The sequence below is a fragment of the Oncorhynchus kisutch genome, linkage group LG8 (genome assembly GCF_002021735.2).
Source record: "Oncorhynchus kisutch isolate 150728-3 linkage group LG8, Okis_V2, whole genome shotgun sequence".
NCBI lineage: Eukaryota > Metazoa > Chordata > Actinopteri > Salmoniformes > Salmonidae > Oncorhynchus > Oncorhynchus kisutch.
Window position 1 is genome coordinate 46594600 of NC_034181.2, and position 19478 is coordinate 46614077.

At 42.0% G+C, this 19478-nt stretch overlaps 1 protein-coding gene across 4 annotated transcripts in view; it reads right to left on the bottom strand.

The window, feature by feature from the left end:
* The window catches only part of LOC109895605 (glutamate receptor ionotropic, delta-2-like), a 521177-nt gene that overhangs the window by 26744 nt on the left and 474955 nt on the right, over window positions 1-19478 (bottom strand). For all 4 annotated transcript variants that reach the window (XR_004210832.1, XM_020489443.2, XM_031830443.1 and 1 more), the window contains one exon: window positions 2427-2593. Coding sequence is in view for 3 of the 4 variants with exons in the window: in XM_020489443.2 (XP_020345032.2) it covers window positions 2427-2593 (167 nt within the window). In the remaining variant the exon portion in view is untranslated. The remainder of the gene's footprint in view (window positions 1-2426; window positions 2594-19478) is intronic.

Here is a 19478-nt window from a genome sequence, read left to right on the forward strand (position 1 = left end):
TGATTGACAAGGCCAACAAAACCCTTGGAGATATCCGTGTTTTTTATTCAAACGCAATATCAACCCCAAGCTATTCCATGCCTTCGAATAGCAATAGTTGAGGGAATGTTGGCACAGTTTGATAATAAATACTGATGATCAGTATATCCCTAATCAGTAACGTAATTTTAGGATTACCCAAATCTTGTATGACTTACTTTTAGATGACTTTCCACTTAAGTGGCATTAGAAGACATAACGGATCCATTAAACACATTTGGTGTGTCATCAGAGCAGCTCACAGATTACTGCACCTGTACATAGCCCATCTATAATTTAGCCCAAACAACTACCTCTCCCCCTACTGTATTTATTTATTTATTTTGCTCCTTTGCACCCCCATTATTTCTATCTTTACTTTGCACATTCTTCCACTGGAAATCTACCATTCCAGTGTTGACTTTTTTAAATGTATTTTTTCTTTAAACATGTTTTCTTTTTAACTTGCTCTATTGTATTTACTTCGCCACCATGGCCTTTTTAACTTGCTCTATTGTATTTACTTCGCCACCATGGCCTTTTTAACTTGCTCTATTGTATTTACTTCGCCACCATGGCCTTTTTAACTTGCTCTATTGTATTTACTTCGCCACCATGGCCTTTTTAACTTGCTCTATTGTATTTACTTCGCCACCATGGCCTTTTTAACTTGCTCTATTGTATTTACTTCGCCACCATGGCCTTTTTAACTTGCTCTATTGTATTTACTTCGCCACCATGGCCTTTTTAACTTGCTCTATTGTATTTACTTCGCCACCATGGCCTTTTTAACTTGCTCTATTGTATTTACTTCGCCACCATGGCCTTTTTAACTTGCTCTATTGTATTTACTTCGCCACCATGGCCTTTTTAACTTGCTCTATTGTATTTACTTCGCCACCATGGCCTTTTTAACTTGCTCTATTGTATTTACTTCGCCACCATGGCCTTTTTAACTTGCTCTATTGTATTTACTTCTCCACCATGGCCTTTTTAACTTGCTCTATTGTATTTACTTCGCCACCATGGCCTTTTTAACTTGCTCTATTGTATTTACTTCGCCACCATGGCCTTTTTAACCTTTACCTCTCACATTGTATATAGACTTATTTTTCTACTGTATTATTGACTGTATGTTTGTTTTAGCTGGTGGCGTAATGGATTACAGTTACAGACTACATGTAATCAGTTACTCTCCAACTCTGTGATGATAGCGGGGAACACCATGGAGAGTGTATTTGTCTCTCCACTGCTGGGAGACAAATACAATTTCTCCATCATTTCATTGTTGTGCTTCATTGACTTGTGTAATCCAAAAAGTCAGAAGAAGTCATGTTTCCAAAACAATTTTGTCTCAGTAATTTCCCTTGCATTGTTTGGGAACCATAGGGAACACTTTTAATAAACTGCTTTATTTTAAAACGAGCTTGGAAAGCGCTCCCCAAGAGCCTGACAAAGTCCTGGAAATAATGACACGGAATTAAATAGGACTGTCAATTAATAACTTGTTTACTTTCACAACCACCATTAGTGGCAATATTCTGCAGTTGTGTGCATCAGAAGACAAAGAGGTGCAAATAGAATAAAAATAATAAATAGAATAAAAAGAAATACTGAATCACACGCTGGGGCTCATTCACACACACGCACAAACAGGAGCACCAGACGTCCACGCACGCACACACACACACACACACATATACACTTGTTCATTTTAAATACAAATTCAGCTTGCATCTGCCTCTTGATGGCATGAAGGATCCTCTCTTAGTGTGTAAAGAAATCAAAACAAGTGCAGTAGCACATCATTACAGGTGCACGGGGCACTTGAGCATGTCATAATGATTGAGCTTTACTACATGCCCTTGTCAGTCATCTTTAAGGTGATTTCTAATGGACAAGTGATTTAGCATTTTGTCTTGCTGTACTTTGTCAAACTATCAACCACCTATAATTCCATCACAACATTTGATGTCCTTTCACAAATGTCCTTTCACAAAATAACTTGGACAAACTCCAGTCCACTGAACAGAAGGTGACATTTCAATGAAAGGCCATTACAGCGGTTGACTTCAAAAAGAGAAACGACTAAATCCTTCTCACACTGTAGATGAGGCAATCTTGTAGTTAGGGTAGCCTGTATGATTGCACACTGCTGCTTGTACACTGAATAGTGTACTGTATTAACACTTTTTGCAGCTCTGTGTGGCTCAGTCGGTAGAGCATGGCACTGTTTATAGCATGGTTTGTTGGTTCGATTCCCTCTGGGGCCACCCATACAAAAAAAGAATATGCATGCATTACTGTAAGTCGCTTTGGATAAACCTGTTGAATAAATAGCATGTATTATATTACTTGTTCTAAGCATATATTAGCACTTATAATAAAGCCTTAAATGTTCAACGTACCTCTGGGAGAAGATGTCCCTGTATGGACTGCCGTGCTGCAGGGCGATGCCGTATCCCCGGTCTGGTGCCTTGTTCCCCACAGTGTAGAAGGAGCAGTCCTCATCGTTGATGCCCACATACTCCAGCACTGCCACATCCCACACAAAGGCAAAATGGCCGTACTTCACCTGGGAGAAAAGTAGAAACATAGAAATATAATTACTGAGTGTATCCATGAGGGTACAGTCAAATTGTTGTGGTCTGATGGGCTACGCCCTTTACTGTAATTCTATTTCTAGAGGTAGAAACAGATATAGAAACGCATAACACTATACAATCTATTATTTGACACTCCAGTCGAGAGATGGTAACATGATTGAACATCAACACTAACCATGACAATTTTGTTGCTTGCATTGTGGAGTAGGGTAAAGTGTCGCACCTCGACACTGATCTTTGCTCAGTTTTGTATTTGACCCAGTTATAGTCAGTGTCATGATTGCACATGGTCACTGACAATTGAACAGAATAAATGATAAACAAAAAGACATATACGTGATTAGCCTACCCTGCAATTGGAATATAATATGTTATTTTCATTTGAATATGTAGCGAGTGCACGTTCTAGCTTTACATTCATCACCAGTATGTCATTCCTTTTTTCTTTAGTTTGCTTAGATGGGAGTGTGTGCTTGCAGAGCGGAAGTCAATGTTAATATGGTCAGAGGTAACCTAATCATCACCCATTTTACAGCAGCTCTACAGCTCCTATTAATGGGACACCTACCATCCACACCAACTCACTTTTCAAAGAAAAATACCAAGGTGTGAGGACATTCACATTTGGCCCTCTTTTGAGACATGGCCGCTTCCTTTTTGATTCTGTGAATCTTTTGAGGATCCATTGTTATTAGCCCTGTAAGAGACGCACCAGGGCTGCCTGCCTGGCCCTCTACATGCGTTTGGACTCTGACGTCTCATTAACTGTAGTGGTACTTTATGACATTTTCAGGCACCTCACCCCAGTCTGCGTCTGGACAGGGTTCAGGATGATTGCCCTCTGCAGCATGACTCTTGTCTGAATAAGAAATCCTCTTATTTTGTGATTTGGTTCAAACAGCACTATGGATGGGCGTCCTGAAGGGTAACCTACTCCTTAAATATATAGGGAATAGGGGCCCATTTGTAACGCATCCTCTTCCTTCTCCTGGATCGCTTTTGTAGTGCATTTGGAAAGTTTTCAGACCCCTTGACTTTTTCCACATTTTGTTAAGTTACAGCCTTATTCTAAAAGGGATGAATCCCCCCCCCCCATCAATGTACACACAATACCCCATAATTAAATATTATACCCCCATAATACCCCAAAGCAAAAACAGGTTTTTAGACATTTTTACAAATGTATTAAAAATTCAAATTGAAATATCACATTTACATAAGCATTCAGACCTTTTTACTCAAATCAAATTGTATTTGTCACATGCGCCGAATTCCGTGAAATGCTTAATTAGAAGCGCTTAACCAACAATGCAGTTAAGAAAATATTTTCAAACTAAGGTAAAAAAGAAAAGAAAAAGTAACACAATAAAATAACAATAATGAGGCTCTATACAGGGGGTACCGATTCAATGTGTGGGGGCACAGGTTAGTCGAGGTAATTTGTACATGTAGGTAGGGGTAAAGTAATTATGCATAGATAATAAACAGCTGGGGGGGAGTGTCAATGCAAATAGTCTGGGTGATTAATTGTTCAGCAGTGTTATGGCTTGGGGTAGAAGCTGTTAAGCAGCCTTTTGGATCTAGACTTGGCACTCCGGTACCGCTTGCCATTCGGTAGCAGAGAGAACAGTCTATGACTTGGATGACTGGCGTGTTTTTTGGGCTTTCCTCTGACACAGCCTAATTATAATATAGGTCCTGGATGGCAGGATGAACTGGGCTGTACGCACTACCATCTGTGGCGCCTTACGGTCGGATGCCGAGCAGTTGCCATACCAGGCGGTGATGCAACCGGTCAGGAAGCTCTCGATGGTGCGGCTGTATAACTTTTTGAGGATCTGTGTTCCTTTGCCAAACCTCCGTGCTTTGTTGAAGCACCGTTGGCAGCGATTACAGCCTCAAGTCTTCTTGTGTATGAAGCTACAAGCTTGACACACTTGTATTTGGAGAGTTTCTCCAAATTTCCTCAATGATCTCGCTGTGCTTCCCTCCATTAATCTTTCCCTCTCATTCTGACTAGTCTCCCAGTCCCTGCCGCTGAAAAACATCTCCACAGCATGATGCTGCCACCACCATGCTTCATCGTAGAGATGGTGCCAGGTTTCCTCCAGACGTGACGCTTGGCATTCAGGCCATAGAGTTCAATCTTGGTTTCATCAGACCAGAGAATCTTGTTTCTCATGGTCTGAGTCCTTTAGGTGCCTTTAGGCAAACTCCAAGAGGCTGTCATGTGCCTTTTACAGAGGAGTGGCTTCCGTCTGGCCACTCTACCATAAAGGCCTGATTGGTGGAGTGCTGCAGAGATGGTTGTCCTTCTGGATGGTTGTCCCATCTCCACAGAGGAACTCTGGAGCACTGTCAAAGAGACCATTGGGTTCTTGGTCACCTCCCTGACCAAGGTCCTTCTTCCCCGATTGCTCAGTTTGGCCGGGCAGCTAGCTCTAGGAAGAGTCTTGGTGGTTCTAAACGTCTTCGATTTAAGAATGATGGAGGCCACTGTGTTCCTGGGGACTTTCAATGCTGCAGAAATGTTTTGGTACCTTTCCCCAGATCTGTGCCTCGACACAATCTTGTCTCGGAGCTCTACGGACAATTCCTTTGACCTCATGGCTTGGTTTTTGCTCTGACATGCACTGTCATGTGCATCTCAAGGAGGATCAATGGAATCAATGGAAACAGAATGCACCTCAGCTCAATTTTGAGTCTCATAGCAAAGGGTCTGAATACTTATGTAAAGAAGGTATTTCTGTTTTTTATTTTTAATAAAAACATCCCCCCCCCCCCCTCTTTTTCATTATGGGGTATTGTGTGTAGATTGATGATCATTTAAAAAAAAAGAGTAAGGCTGTAATGTAACAAAATGTGGGAAAAGTCAAGGGTCTGAATACTTTCCGAATGCACTGTATATCACAGGGTCTTACAGTTTTGCTTCCAGAAAAATGTTGTTGGCTATATCAATTCTACAGGCTTGGAAGTTGGAATCACATCAGGGCCCAGTTTTTCAAAGGTTATCTAACTGGATTTTGACTATTGGGTAGGATTAAATATAAATAGAATGAATAGAACAGACTTATCATTGACTTGAATGGGGACTCCTATTCAATTTATTTTATTTCTATGCATTTCATTCCTTTTATGAACAATTAATGCACTTGAAAATGTGTGTATTGCCATTTGTATCTCTAATAATGCCCAACATCTATTGCACAAAGGAAGGGAAGAAAGTGTTGTGATTCCTAATCCATTTCAGGGGAGAACAGGAAAAAAGGGGGGCGTAGGGTTGCAAAATCCCAGGTTTTTTGCAACTCTACATGCAGGTACCACAAAGTCTTCGCCTTATTGTTGTGATTCCAAGAAAAAATATATACTATAAATAGACTAGTAGAGACATTGAAAAAAGAGAGGGAACATGAGGAGTGCAGCCTGCCTGGAGGAGCCATGGCAATCAGAAGGGCCCAGTGACTCTAATTGTGCCAAGATAATTATTAAAAGCCGTTTTCGTCAAACACAGGGCGTCTGGTGAATCCTAATCACAGCATTGTTTATTCCCGGAAACATGACTAAATAACCCACTAGATTCATAATCACAAAATGAAAGCCGTCCATCTGTTCCCCTCTCCGCCTCCCTCCCTCTATGCTCAGAGAAAAACACTGGTGTAGCTTAATGTTGTTTACGTGACACATGCTTGTTGTTATGTTGTTATTGGTTGTAGAGCATTTTTTGTTGTTGTTGCGTCATTTAAAAGGAGGTGATGGCCGCTCAACTGATTTGTAACTACTGCAACATGAGTGTACAGAACGTTTAATGCTAACGTTTTATGAATCCCTTTGGTTTTGCGACTTTCAAGGAGGAAGTTGCCGCCACTATTTCAATTTCCTGTCCGCCACTATTTCAATTTCCTGTCCTAGACATGAAATGCATGTTTAGGTTCCATCTCCAACGAATGACAAAGGTTATTTATATATATATTCAAGGATTGGGAATTTCCACGTGGAGTTAACATCAACAAATAGGGCACTGATAGTTGTCAGTGTAGCTAGCAGGCATGTTAACCGTAGCTAGCTATCTAGCTAGCTAATTATCTTGCTAACCTTATCTAGCTAGCTAAAGATATGTTTTTGCTGGTTTTCTTTTACACCGTATTCAAAAGATTAGTCAGCTGGATTTGTCATAAGCATTGATTTAGGGAAAACTTCGCCACAGATGGAAACCACTGGCCTATCTTTGATGTGGCAATCTATTGTTATCTCTGACATAGAAATAGTTAGAACGAATAAAAGAAGGTAATATGGATAACTATATAAAGATAGCTGATATGTGTTTTTCTACATCGTAATGGACATGGTGCAACCTTTGTAGGTTGCTGGCTTCCAAGCCAGCCCATGCTCATGGTTCTCACAGGAGAAGTGAAATGATAGGCTACAATGACTTTTCTAGTGATCATGCATGCCGCAAATGACATGTAACTAACTATAAGTTCCTTACATTTTTTTTTTGCGGGTGCCTTTTCATTATCTGGATAGACACTTGTGGTTGCCAGCTAACGTTACCCCAATCAAAGCAGTGGTGTGTGAAGTGAAGCAAAACTTATGTGGACAAAACCATTCATCTTGGGGCAACGGGGGGAAATACGTGAAAATTGACAAATGATCCAATGAATTATGATAATTTTCAGGTAAAAAGTGGACACAAGGCTGTTTGGCTCATCTCAGTCACAAAGAGGAAGAGCTGTTTCTGATGAATAAACAATGCCATGCTGGTGGGTGGTGACATTGAAATAAAACCTAGCCCTGAAACGAAACGCAGGCTGAAAATATGTGTATGTCATACCATAGGAAAAGACACCGCATTCACATGGATTTGCACGAAGTTCGGATTTGTCACTTCAAGCCCATATATAATCATACTTTGACTAAAGTGATGACTGTTGTGCAACATCATGGGTAAGCTTTGGCCATCATCTTTCAGCTTGAAAAAGTGGATTTCTACTGGTGTGGGCATTTAAACACAAGATACTGTAACCAACACTGATACATAGATAAAAAGTAAATACAGAACATTAAAAGCACAGTAAACTAAATAAAATTCAAGTTTGGAGTTAGTAAATAATGTAAATCACAATCAACTCCAACACATAAGCAATCTAATTTTCTAAAGGTCGAACTCTCCCTTTCGGGAACATACTATACTGCTTTAGATTGCTAACTGTGTGTTTACCATACAGTAAATTATTTTGAGATCTGTTAATAATCTTTTTTTAACATTTTGCTAATTTATAAGAACTACCATGTTGCCAACTACCAGAGACATTGGGAGAACAGGCTGGAGCTATAGCAGGCCTACGCATCCCAAATTGAACCCCATTCCCAATATGGCACATTATTTTGAACCAGGGCCCAACGGGCTCCGGTTAAAAGCAGTTCATTATATAAGGAGCAGGGTTCCATTTCTGACACAGACTTCTCTGTGGCTTATTCAGCTCATGTTCTGTAGCAGACATCAAAAGACATGCTTAACGACATGTTCACCAAGGGGAGGAGATTCAACGACTAACCACACACAAACAGGGGCACTTAATCTTGCTTCCTTACACTTTTTTTATTTTGTATTTTATTTGATCAGGATCCCCATTAGCCGACGCCAATGGTGACAGCTCGTCTTCCTGGGGTCCAATACATAACAAAAACCGTCATGGACATAAAGACGTTACAATTTACATATATTTAAAAAAAACATTAACATAGACATTACAGATCTATATATTTACATGTATATTAAAAAAAAATAATACAACCAAAAACACACAAATGACACACAAAGAAAATAAGCAATATAACTAAAGAATAATAATGTGTGGGTGTGCATAGAATGTGTTTTAGAGTGTGTGTGTGTGTGTGTGTGTGTGTGTGTGTGTGTGTGTGTGTGTGTGTGTGTGTGTGTGTGTGTGTGTGTGTGCATCTACCAGTTACACATCAATGTCAGTACATACACACAAAAATGAGGTCGCATGGGGAGAGGCGTGGTGCTGTGAGATGTTACTTTATTCGTTTTTTGAAACCAGGTTTGCGCTATATAAGATGGGAGTTCCATGCAATCATGGCTCGACATAATACTGTACATTTCCTTGAATGTGTTCTGGACCTGGGGACTGTGAAGAGACCCCTGGTGGCATGTCTGGTGGGGTAAGTATGTTTGTATGAGCTATATGTAAGTTCATTACACAGACAATTTGGTATTTTCAACACATTCATATTTCTCACAAAAACAAGAATTGATGCAGTCAATCTCTCCTCTACTTTGAGCCAAGAGAGACTGACATGCATACTGTTGACATTCGCCCTCGGTGTACATTGAAATGCAAGACGTGCTGCTCTAGCTCCTTCTTTGCAGCACTTGACCATATCACTGGGAAATAGTCAAGATTAGATCAAATTAGATACAACTAGAGACTGTTTGGTTGACTGTGGTGTTAAAAATGCCGAGCATCTCTTTATTACAGACAAAATGCTCCCCATCGATACAACAATTACATCAATAAGCCTTGACCATGACAATTTACAGTCTTAAGGTGACACCGAGAAGTTTAGTTTCCTCAACTTGCTCAACAGCCACATCATTCATTGTCAGATTCAGCTGAGGTCTATAATTTAGGAAATTATTTGTACCAAATACAATGATTTTAGTTCATGACTAGCCACCCATTCCAAAACTGACACATACTGTATATAAAGTGGTATTTTCTATCAATCAGTTTAAGTTCATTTGAAGGGGCTAATATTGAGGGTTTTATCACTTGGTTTTTACATTTCTAACATGGTTGTTGGAGCTTGTGCTTTGTTGTTTTTTATGTCTGGTCTCAAAAGTCGAGGGTTCCAGAGGTTAACAATTAGGTATTGCAATCAAGGATTCATGAAACTGTGGCAGATTTAAGGGCAGATTTACACAATGTGGGTGCAAGCAACAACTTTTTTCTCCAGAAGTGTTTTCAAGCGCCGTCTCAGTTCAGAGAAAGGTCTGGCTACCTGAGACAGACCAAGGTTTCTTCAGGTACAGTCTGACCTTTATGAGCCAACAATCTCTCTCCCAACCTCCCTCCCTCCCAGCTGGCTCAAGCCTCTGTTTGTGCTGGAGTTTCATCTCTAAAAGCCCCTCTCAACATGCCAGCTCACAACTGTCCCTCACCGCCTTCCAGCTCCCTCTCCAGGCTCTCTCTGCATCTGCTGAGATGCCTCATACTCCCCCCCCTCCTTCTCTCTTTCTCTCTCTCTCCATCTATGCATGTGTTTGTTTTCAAGGAATCAGGAAGCATTGTGTGGTAAAACCACTGAGTTTTTACTCCGATCATTCTCCACTATGGTTGGTCTCTGGGCTCAGTGGAGATAGTCTTTCCCAGCAGTACCTCTCTCGTGGTGGTGGGCACCAGTTGGCACACAGGTGGCATTCCCGCTCGACGGTGACAGCGGCGACAGACCGATGCTGTGTGTGACAACTTCTCCTCCTGCACTTGTTTTTCGCCTTAATTGGCCTTGAGCTGTCATTAATTATCTTTGTTTCCTTAGGAAAATATAAAAAGCAATTAATAGTCTATCGCCAACCATATGCAAATCTGCAAAGCAATTTCCAAAGACGGGGATCTGATAACAAAACCCAGAATAATTAGAAACAGATGTTGGAGAAACAGTCCAGGACAGCTCACTGGGCTAGAACTAAAATGCTTTTGCTAATAGGATCTGGCATGAAAAAAATATATTCACATTTTTTCTTTCTTTCCTGCTCAGTTGTTTCAAAAGTATGTACTTTTGTCTTTTGAAATATGTAATTGTGCTCGTTTCAAATTAAATCGTGTTACAACTTAAATCATGTTACAAATTAAATCATGTTACAATGGATGGGTTCATATGAAATAGGCTACCCATTGGACCACCAGCTACAGTATGGTGCATGCTGGGGAGAGCGGAGTAAACATAATTACTGGATTGGTGAACATGCCTTTCTGCCTCTTCTCCCTTACAGAGTAATTTGACAGAGGAACATAAGGGGCCTGGAGCAGGAACCTCACAAGGCTAATGTAACATGGCAGCCTAAGCCACCCACCTCCTTTTGGCAGGGTAGTCACCTCCTGCCTTTCAGAGGGAAATACTTATGTCAGGGGAAAATATTGGGTTAATTTGAATTTACCAGAATGTTTTATTCAACGAGGTTGGACACTTCTTAACTGAAAGAAACAGTTTCCAAAAACGTTATATCCAATGATTTGGACTGCACTATTTTGATCAAGCTCCCTCTAAGAAACAGGTGTGTGTGTGTGTGAGGATATGAACATTTGTGATTGTGAAGATGGATGGGAAAAGTCTTTATCTGTTATTTTCAGGGACAACATTGGGACAATAGCCCGATGTGTCAAAGCCTGCTGAATTTCAAAATAGGGTCCAGTAGCTACTCTACATCCAACTGCACAATCATCTAACCTCAAAATTCCTCTTCCCAATCCCTGGACCCCCTGATCGAGGAATGATCTTCCCCTCGATTTTAATCTATGTATATTGGAATAAAAGGTTAACACCACCATCTAATCACAAAACCGCGCTTGACATGTATTTAGCATTTACGCTACGTTGTTTCTTTGATCTTTACAGCTAACACGTAGGTAAAAGTAATCTCACTAAACAGTGGGGGAGGGATCTGAATCGTCTCTCTTAATACCCAACAAAGAACAGGAGCACATAATCTGAGCCAAACAGCAGCGCAACAATGAGTTTTACCTAAGAGGATTTGGTTATTGATTTGACAAAGGAAGTAGGGTTTAACCGCTGCATAAACCCGTTATGTTTTTTAAAAATTACTTAAACCACTGAGACGTTGCAAAAGTGACATAATTAAAACATTGTCGACTTTGAACACACACTATTTGGCACAAGCCGCATGAAATTGCATTGCTGCTAGTTCCTCAAAGGGGGTTTCTTAGCCACAAACACCATTTGTCCTCGTCTCTCTGCTGCAGAGTTAATTGCATAATATTTGACTTGTGCTGAACAAAACAAATCAACACGAGGAAAGAAATACAGAGCCCCCTATCCTTTGTTAGGAACTTTTGGTGGTATGACTTACCCTTGTTAAAGCCATGAGTCAGTTTAATGGGCCAGAGGCGTAGCATCTTCTCCTTCTCTCCCTCTTTCCCTCTCTCCCCAGTATCACTCTTTAATGTCTGAGACTATTCTTAGGGCTCCCTTTCTCCAAAAGAATGATGGTACCCTGGCACACATATGGCAACTTTAGTCGGTCGACATGCAGTGAGTGAGGTGCCTCGCCCAGATACTGTGGCTTCAGTGGGGCCGCCTATTCATCGACATTAACAAGCCTGTCTCATGTATGAAGTGATTCAAATGTTCATCCTCTCTCCCTCCTGCAGCTCTCACCAACACAGCTCACCACAAATGAGTCATGACCTTTCAAATAGGCTCACACCAGTGGATCCGACACCACACCACACACTTGGTACTGTTGAACTGCTCTCGTCGTTTACCAGCACAGGTAATGGAAACATGCAGCATTACTTTTTTTTTGTTAACTAGGCAAGTCAGTTTAGAACAAGTTATTATTTACAATGACCGCCTACCCCAGCCACACCCTAACCCAGACGACGCTGTGCCAATTGTGCGCCACCCTATGGGACTCCAGTCACAGCCGGTTCTGATACAGCCTGGAATTGAACCAGCGTCTGTAGTGATGCCTCTAGCACTGAGATGCAGTGCCTTAGACTGCCACGCCAGTAGGATTTTATAATGAGACTTGAGACTCATGGGTTTCATCCAAAATGGCAGCCTATTCCCTATATAGTGCACTACTTTTGACCAGGGCCGATTGGGAATAGGGAGCACAGCCATAGGACATAGCAGCCGGTGGCCCTCTGACAGTGAATCAGCGCCCCCCCATCTCTCTATCTCTGTTGTGACAGTGTTTGCTCCCTACACAGCTGTGACTTCACTTCCTGACAAGTGGGATTAGGACACCGACAACATGGGCAGGATGTGACAATACCAGGTGAATCTCAAGTTTCAAAGTTCATTAGCCATGTGCAGATTATATAACAGGTGTAAAACAGGACAGTGAAATTCTTACCTTGAGAGCTCGTCGTTCTAGCCTTGAGCAAGGCAGTTAACCCACTGTTCCCCGGCACTGAAGACATGGATGTCAATTAAGGCAGCCCCCCGCACCTCTCTGATTCAGAGGGGTTGGGTTAAATGCGGAAGACACATTTCAGTTGAATGCATACAGTTGTACAACTGACTAGGTATCCCTCTTTCTCCTTTCTTTCCAACAATGCAGCGATAATAATAATATAGATAATAATATATTTTTTTAAATTATAAATTGAAAAACGGGAATGCAAGTACACTATATATACAAAAGTATGTGGACACCCCTTCAAATTAGTGGATTCGGCTATTTCAGTTGCTGACAGGTGTATAAAAATGAGTACACCGCCATGCAATCTCCATACAAACATTGGCAGTAGAATGGCCTTACTGAAGAGCTCAGTGAAGTGGCGTTGCCATGCCTTCTTCACGCTGTGCCTTCTTCAAGCTGTTCTGAGGCAGAAGCGGCGCTGTCGTGCCTTCTTCATGCTGTTCTGGTGGGAGAGGACCATGTTAAGTTCTCAGTGCTGTGGAAACAGAGGAACTAACTTCAAGCTCTTGACCTTCTCAGCAGTGGGCCGTCGATGTGGATGGGGGTGTGCACCCCCCTGTTCCCTGTAGTCCGCAATCAGCTCCTTGTTCTTGCTGACATTGAAGGAGAGGTTGTTGTCCTGGCACCACACTGCCATTTCTCTGACCTCCTAACTGTAGGCTGTCTGATCGTCGTTGGCTTACCACCATTGTGTCACCAGCAAACTTAATGATGGAGTTGGAGTCGTGTGTGGCCACACAGTCGTGGGTAAACAAGGACTACAGGAGGGGGCTAAGCATACACCCCCGGGGGCCCCCGTGATTGAGGGTGTCGGTGTGGTTGCCTACTCTCACCACCTGGGGTCGTCCCATCAGGAGGTCCAGGATCCACTTGCAGAGGGAAGTGTTCAGTCCCAGGATCCTGAGCTTGATGACAAGCTTTGAGGGCACTATGTTGTTGAACACTGAGCTGTAGTTGATGAAAAGCATTCTCACATGCAGGCCTTGCATAAGTATTCACACCCCTTGGACTTTTTCACATTTTGTTGCGTTACAACCTGGAATTGAAATGTATTTAATTGTGATTTACACAACATACTTAACACTTTGAAGGTGCAAAATATTTTGGGGGGTGACACAAAAGTTAATTAAACAAAAACAAAAATCGTCCCCCAAAATTCACCCCTCTGAGTCAATACTTGATAGAAGCATCTTGTGGCGGCAATTGCAGCTGTGAGTCTTTTTGGTTAAGTCTCTACCAGCTTTGCACATCTGGATCCTGTAATTTTTGCCCATTCTTTTTGGCAAAATTGCTCAAGCTAGGTTAAGTTGGTTGGGGACCATTGGTGAACAGCAATTTTCAAGTCTTGTGACAGATTTTCAATCAGATTGAGGTCTGGGCTCTGACCACTCCAGTGTAGCTTTGCTTGTGTGCTTAGGGTCATTGTCCTGCTGCAAGGTGAACCTCCGGCCCAGTCCCACGTCTCTTGTCGACTGAAATGTATTTAGCTCCATCAATCTTGCCCTCAATCTTGACCAGTTTCACAGTTCCTGCCAATGAAAAGCATGCCCATAACATGATGCTGCTACTAGGGCTGTTGTGGTGACCTTATTACCGCCACACCGGCAGTGATGAGTCATGACTGCAGTCAAATTCCACGTGACGGTCACAGTAATCTCCTTTAAAACACTCTGGACATGCTTTGGTAGTACCCAACTTGCTAACTACCATCAGGTCCTAATAGCCTGATACTCAGGCTCTATTGTCCCCCCATCAGGTCCTAATGGCCTGCTACTCAGGCTCTATTGTCCCTCCATCAGGTCCTAACGGCCTGATACTCAGGCTCTATTGACCCTCCATCAGGTCCTAATGGCCTGATACTCAGGCTCTATTGTCCCTCCATCAGGTCCTAATGGCGTGATACTCAGGCTCTATTGTCCCTAACCACTCTGACATCAATATCAAACGCTCACTAAAACAGTAGGCCTATCATACTTTAAAAACTCACCTCACTGTGATGATAAATATGAAGAAATAAGATGAACAGCAGGTTGAAACAATGTAAAACATGGTTGTTGTGGATGTTGTTTCAGAGCCTAACACAACGAAATGGACAGTGCTTTCTAGGGGGATGATTCATTCAAAACTCCCATAGACATATTAGAGCTTATGCATAGGCTTATGAGCCCAAGCCCAAAACAACCTGAATTAAAGTGATGATTGTGCTTATATACAATACATAGCCTACCGCATATTATGCATGGCAGAAAAACATCAAACAAAACTGATTTAATATGTCTTTGGTACATAATTGCTATAGCCTATACTCCAAAATTAAACACATTTTAGTAATCGCCTTTGAGTGTGGACCTTATTATTATGCATACTGGATGGACTGATTACCTTATGCTATGCTCCAAAAATGATATCCATTAGCCTGGGAGAGAACATATAGCCGAGGCCCTTCATACTCAACTGGCGTACCGCGGACTGGATCCGGACACAGAACAGGATCCATACGGACCGCAGATTGGGCTTCGACCCCTGGTATCATATAAACACACATAAGACATGGAAGAATGCATAGAATTGCAGGAAATTAGCTTTAAGACACCTGGGCTCCCAACTGGCGGAGCGGTCTAAGTCACTGCATTTCAGTACAAGAGGTGTCACTACAGTCTCTGGTTCAAATCCAGGCTGTATCACATCCAGCTGTGATACAGGGTGGTGCACAATTGGCCCAGTGTTGTTGGGATAGGCTGTCATTGTCATTGTAAATAATACTTTGTTCTTAACTGACTTGCCTAGATAAAAAGAGGTTACATTAAAAAAAATAACTGCTACATATTCTCTCTGCCAACAAGAGGGGTGTGAACAGTTTGGGGTCGCATGAGTGGTGGGGTTTGTCACTACGCCGATAAATTACATTATCCATCCGGACCTTTGCCACCTAGGAAATTTGTATTTGATTTTGTATAGCCTAGTAATATTTTAATAGGCTTATGAGCCCAGTAATTTTTATATTTTCATAATTACTGGGTGACAAATGACTTTTAGCTCTACAGAATATCTCACCACCATGCGTTTCCATCTCCTCCTCCCTCTCCTTTATTCCTTTCTCGAGCGCGCAGAAAGGCTGTCAACAGTTTAGTGAAATATGTTTCATTGCGAAAACATGTTACTATCGATGTTCCTGAACAGATTTCAAAATGAAGCACTGGGTAGCTGCAGGAACAAGGTTTGAGAGTCCATGGCATACAGTTTGGGCGGAATATCACTTGTTGGGCAGCAAGAGCTTGCTCCTCAAACAGTGGTTGATGCTTGAAGTGAAGTAGGGTCCTAGGAGGTAACTAGCCCCCTGGGGTAACTGCCACCCCCTGTAATTCACATAAAGACCACAAGATGTCACCAAAGTATTTCCCCAATACTTTCCCTGGCTGCCACTGCACTTGCTCAACAAAAAATGTCCTGTGTCACCACTACTTTGAGATACTTCAAAATTTGTGGTAAATGTATTACTTTTTTTTTTTACATTTTGAGAAAGTTGTAGATGTATTTCAATGAAGTTAAATCTAGAATAGTTTTTTAAATATACAAGTAGGAAAGCTTTAAAATACATTTAGAGAAAAATTTAGATCATTTGAGTAAAGCAGTAATATGTTGGATGAGTGTGCTGGAGGCAACCCGCCTCCCTGGCCCCTGGGGGCTAGTTACCTCTTTATGGTTATGAATGTGTTTCTACCTGTCATTTAGACAATGACTAGCCCAGTTAGTGCTAGTTTATGCTAACATGCTAGTTAGCAACTTCACAAGCAGTAAATGCTAGCCAGCTAGCTAGTTAGCATAAGCTGCTATGAATGCTAGCTAGCAACCTTACTACCAGATTGTCAGGTAAAATACATAAAAAATATAACATGACTTAATGGCAGTTGTAAATGTTTCCACTGCTGACTGATAGCTTTACAGTTAATGTTACTTTATAGCCTTTTAAATATTTAACACAGCATTTTATATCATATTGCTGGATAGCTAGCTTTGCAATTGGCAACTTTCCCCCTGCTTTCAGTGACAGGTGGGGACTGGATTAGGTGTGAGCAGTGCAAGGAGGTGGGCTCGTGAGTTGTGCTCCAATTTTACTTTGGATAGCTTTATTTGTGACCTATGTTGAGAAAGAATGGCACTGGAGGGGATGGCTGCCATTTTTTTTGCCATGTGTTTTTTTTTGTATTGTTTGTAACTTATTTTGTATACAATGTTGATGCTACCATCTCTTATGACCGAAAATAGCTTCTGGATATCAGAACAACGATTATTCACCTCGAACTGGACAAAGATTTTTGCTTTAATGAGTCTGACGTGAAGGATATAAGGTTGCTCCCAGACAAGGCCCAAATCCCCGTCATTCGCATGAAGAAAATAAGGAAACACAGGGGGCAGAGATCAGGGATCCTTGTGAGAATTTGTTGGTGAGTGGGTAACCCGCCTCTACCATCTGTTCTATTGGCCAACGTGCAATCACTAAGACCGCACTCAATGAGCTGTATAAGGCCGTAAGCAAACAAGAAAATGCTCATCCAGAATCGGCGCTCCTAGTGGCCGGGGACTTTAATGCAGGCAAACTTAAATCTGTTTTACCTCATTTCTACCAGCAATTCATATGTGCAACCAGAGGAAAAAAACTTTAGACCACCATTACTCCACACACAGAGACACGTACAAAGCTCTCCCTCGCCCTTCATTTGGAAAATCTGACCATAATGCTATCATCCTGATTCCTGGTTACAAGCAAAAACCCTAACCCTAACCCGCTCAATACGAAAGTGGTGAGATGACGAGGATGCTATTCTACAGGACTATTTTGCTAGCACAGACTGGAATATGTTCCAGTCATCCAATGGCATTGAGGAGTATACCACCACAGTCACCGGCTTCATCAATAAGTGCATCGACGACGCCGTCTCCACAGTGACAGTAAGTACATATCCCAACCAGAAGCCATGGATTACAGGGAACATCCGCACTGAGTTAAAGACTAGAGCTGCTGCTTTCAAAGACCGGACACTAATCCAGACACTTGTAAGGCGGTCTACAATTTATTTGGCTGATTTCTTTTGATTTTCCCATGATGATGTCAAGCAAAGAGGCACTGAGTTTGAAGGTAGGCCTTGAAATACATTCACAGGTACACCTCCAATTGACTCAAATTATGTCAATTAGCCTATCAGAAACTTCTAAAGCCATGACATAATTTTCTGGAATTTTCCAAGCTGTTTAAAGTTACAGTCAACTTAGCATATGTAAACTTCTAACCCAATGGAATTGTGATACAGTGCATTATAAGTGAAATAATCTATCAGTAAACAATTGTTGGAAAAATTACTTGTGTCATGCACAAAGTAGATGTCCTAACCGACTTGCCAAAACTATAGTTTGTTAACAAGACATTTGTGGAGTGGTTGAAAAACGAGTTATAATGACTCAAACCTAAGTGTATGTAAACTTCCGACTTCAACTGTATGTGAGAATGCGGTTCATTGACTACTGCTCAGCGTTCAACACCACAGTGCCCACAAAGCTCATCACTAAGCTAAGGACGCTGGGACTAAACAACACATCTGCCACGCTGATCCTCAACACGGGGGCCCCTCAGGGGTGTGTGCTTAGTCCCCTCATGTACTTCCAGTTCACTCACGACTCTAACGCCATCATTAAGTTTGCTGACAACACAACAATGATGAGACCTGGTAGTGTGGTGCCAGGACAACATCCTCTCCCTCAACATGAGAAAGACAAAGGAGATGATTATAGATTACAGGAAAAGGAGGGCTGAACATGCCTCCATTCACATCGACGGGGCTGTACTAGAGCAGGTCGAGAGTTTCAAGTTCCTTGGTGTCCAAATTACCAACAAACCATCATGGTCCAAACATACCAAGAATGTTGTGAAGAGGGCACGACAATGCCTTTTCCCACTCAGGAGGCTGAAAAGATTTGACATGGGTGCCCAGATCCTCAAAATGTTCTACAGCTGCACCATCGAGAGCATCCTGACCGGTTACATCACCGCCTGGTATGGCAACTGCTCGGCATCCGACCATAAGGCGCCACAGAGGGTATACTGCCCAGTACATCACTGGGGCCAAGCTTCCTGACATCCAGGACCTATATACTAGGTGGTGTCATAGGAAGGCCCCAAAAATGGTCAAAGACTCCAGTCACCCAAGTCATAGACTGTTGTCTCTGCTACCGCACGGCAAGCGGTACCGGAGTGCCAAGTCTAGGTCCAAAGGGCTCCTTAACAGCTTCTACCTGCAAGCCATAAGACTGCTGAACAATGAATCAAATGACCACTCAAACTTTTTGCATCGATCCCCCCACTCCCTTTGTTTTTACACTGCTGCTACTCACTGTTTATTATCTACGCATAGACACTTTACCCCTACCTCGGTGCTCAGTTTTGGACTGTTTTGTTGCAGAACCCATTTGCCAGGATCCGTTACCTCTCTTGACATTAAACATTATTTTCACTGTTTGTAATGTAAAAATTATAACAAAAGCATATGATCTATGATCTCTCTCTCTGCTCTGATAGACATGAGCATGCAACTCTTATCTCTCCAGTCCTGCACTTAATCATTTATTTCCTTATTGAATCATAGCCACGGGAAGGGTGCTGGAGGTACCAC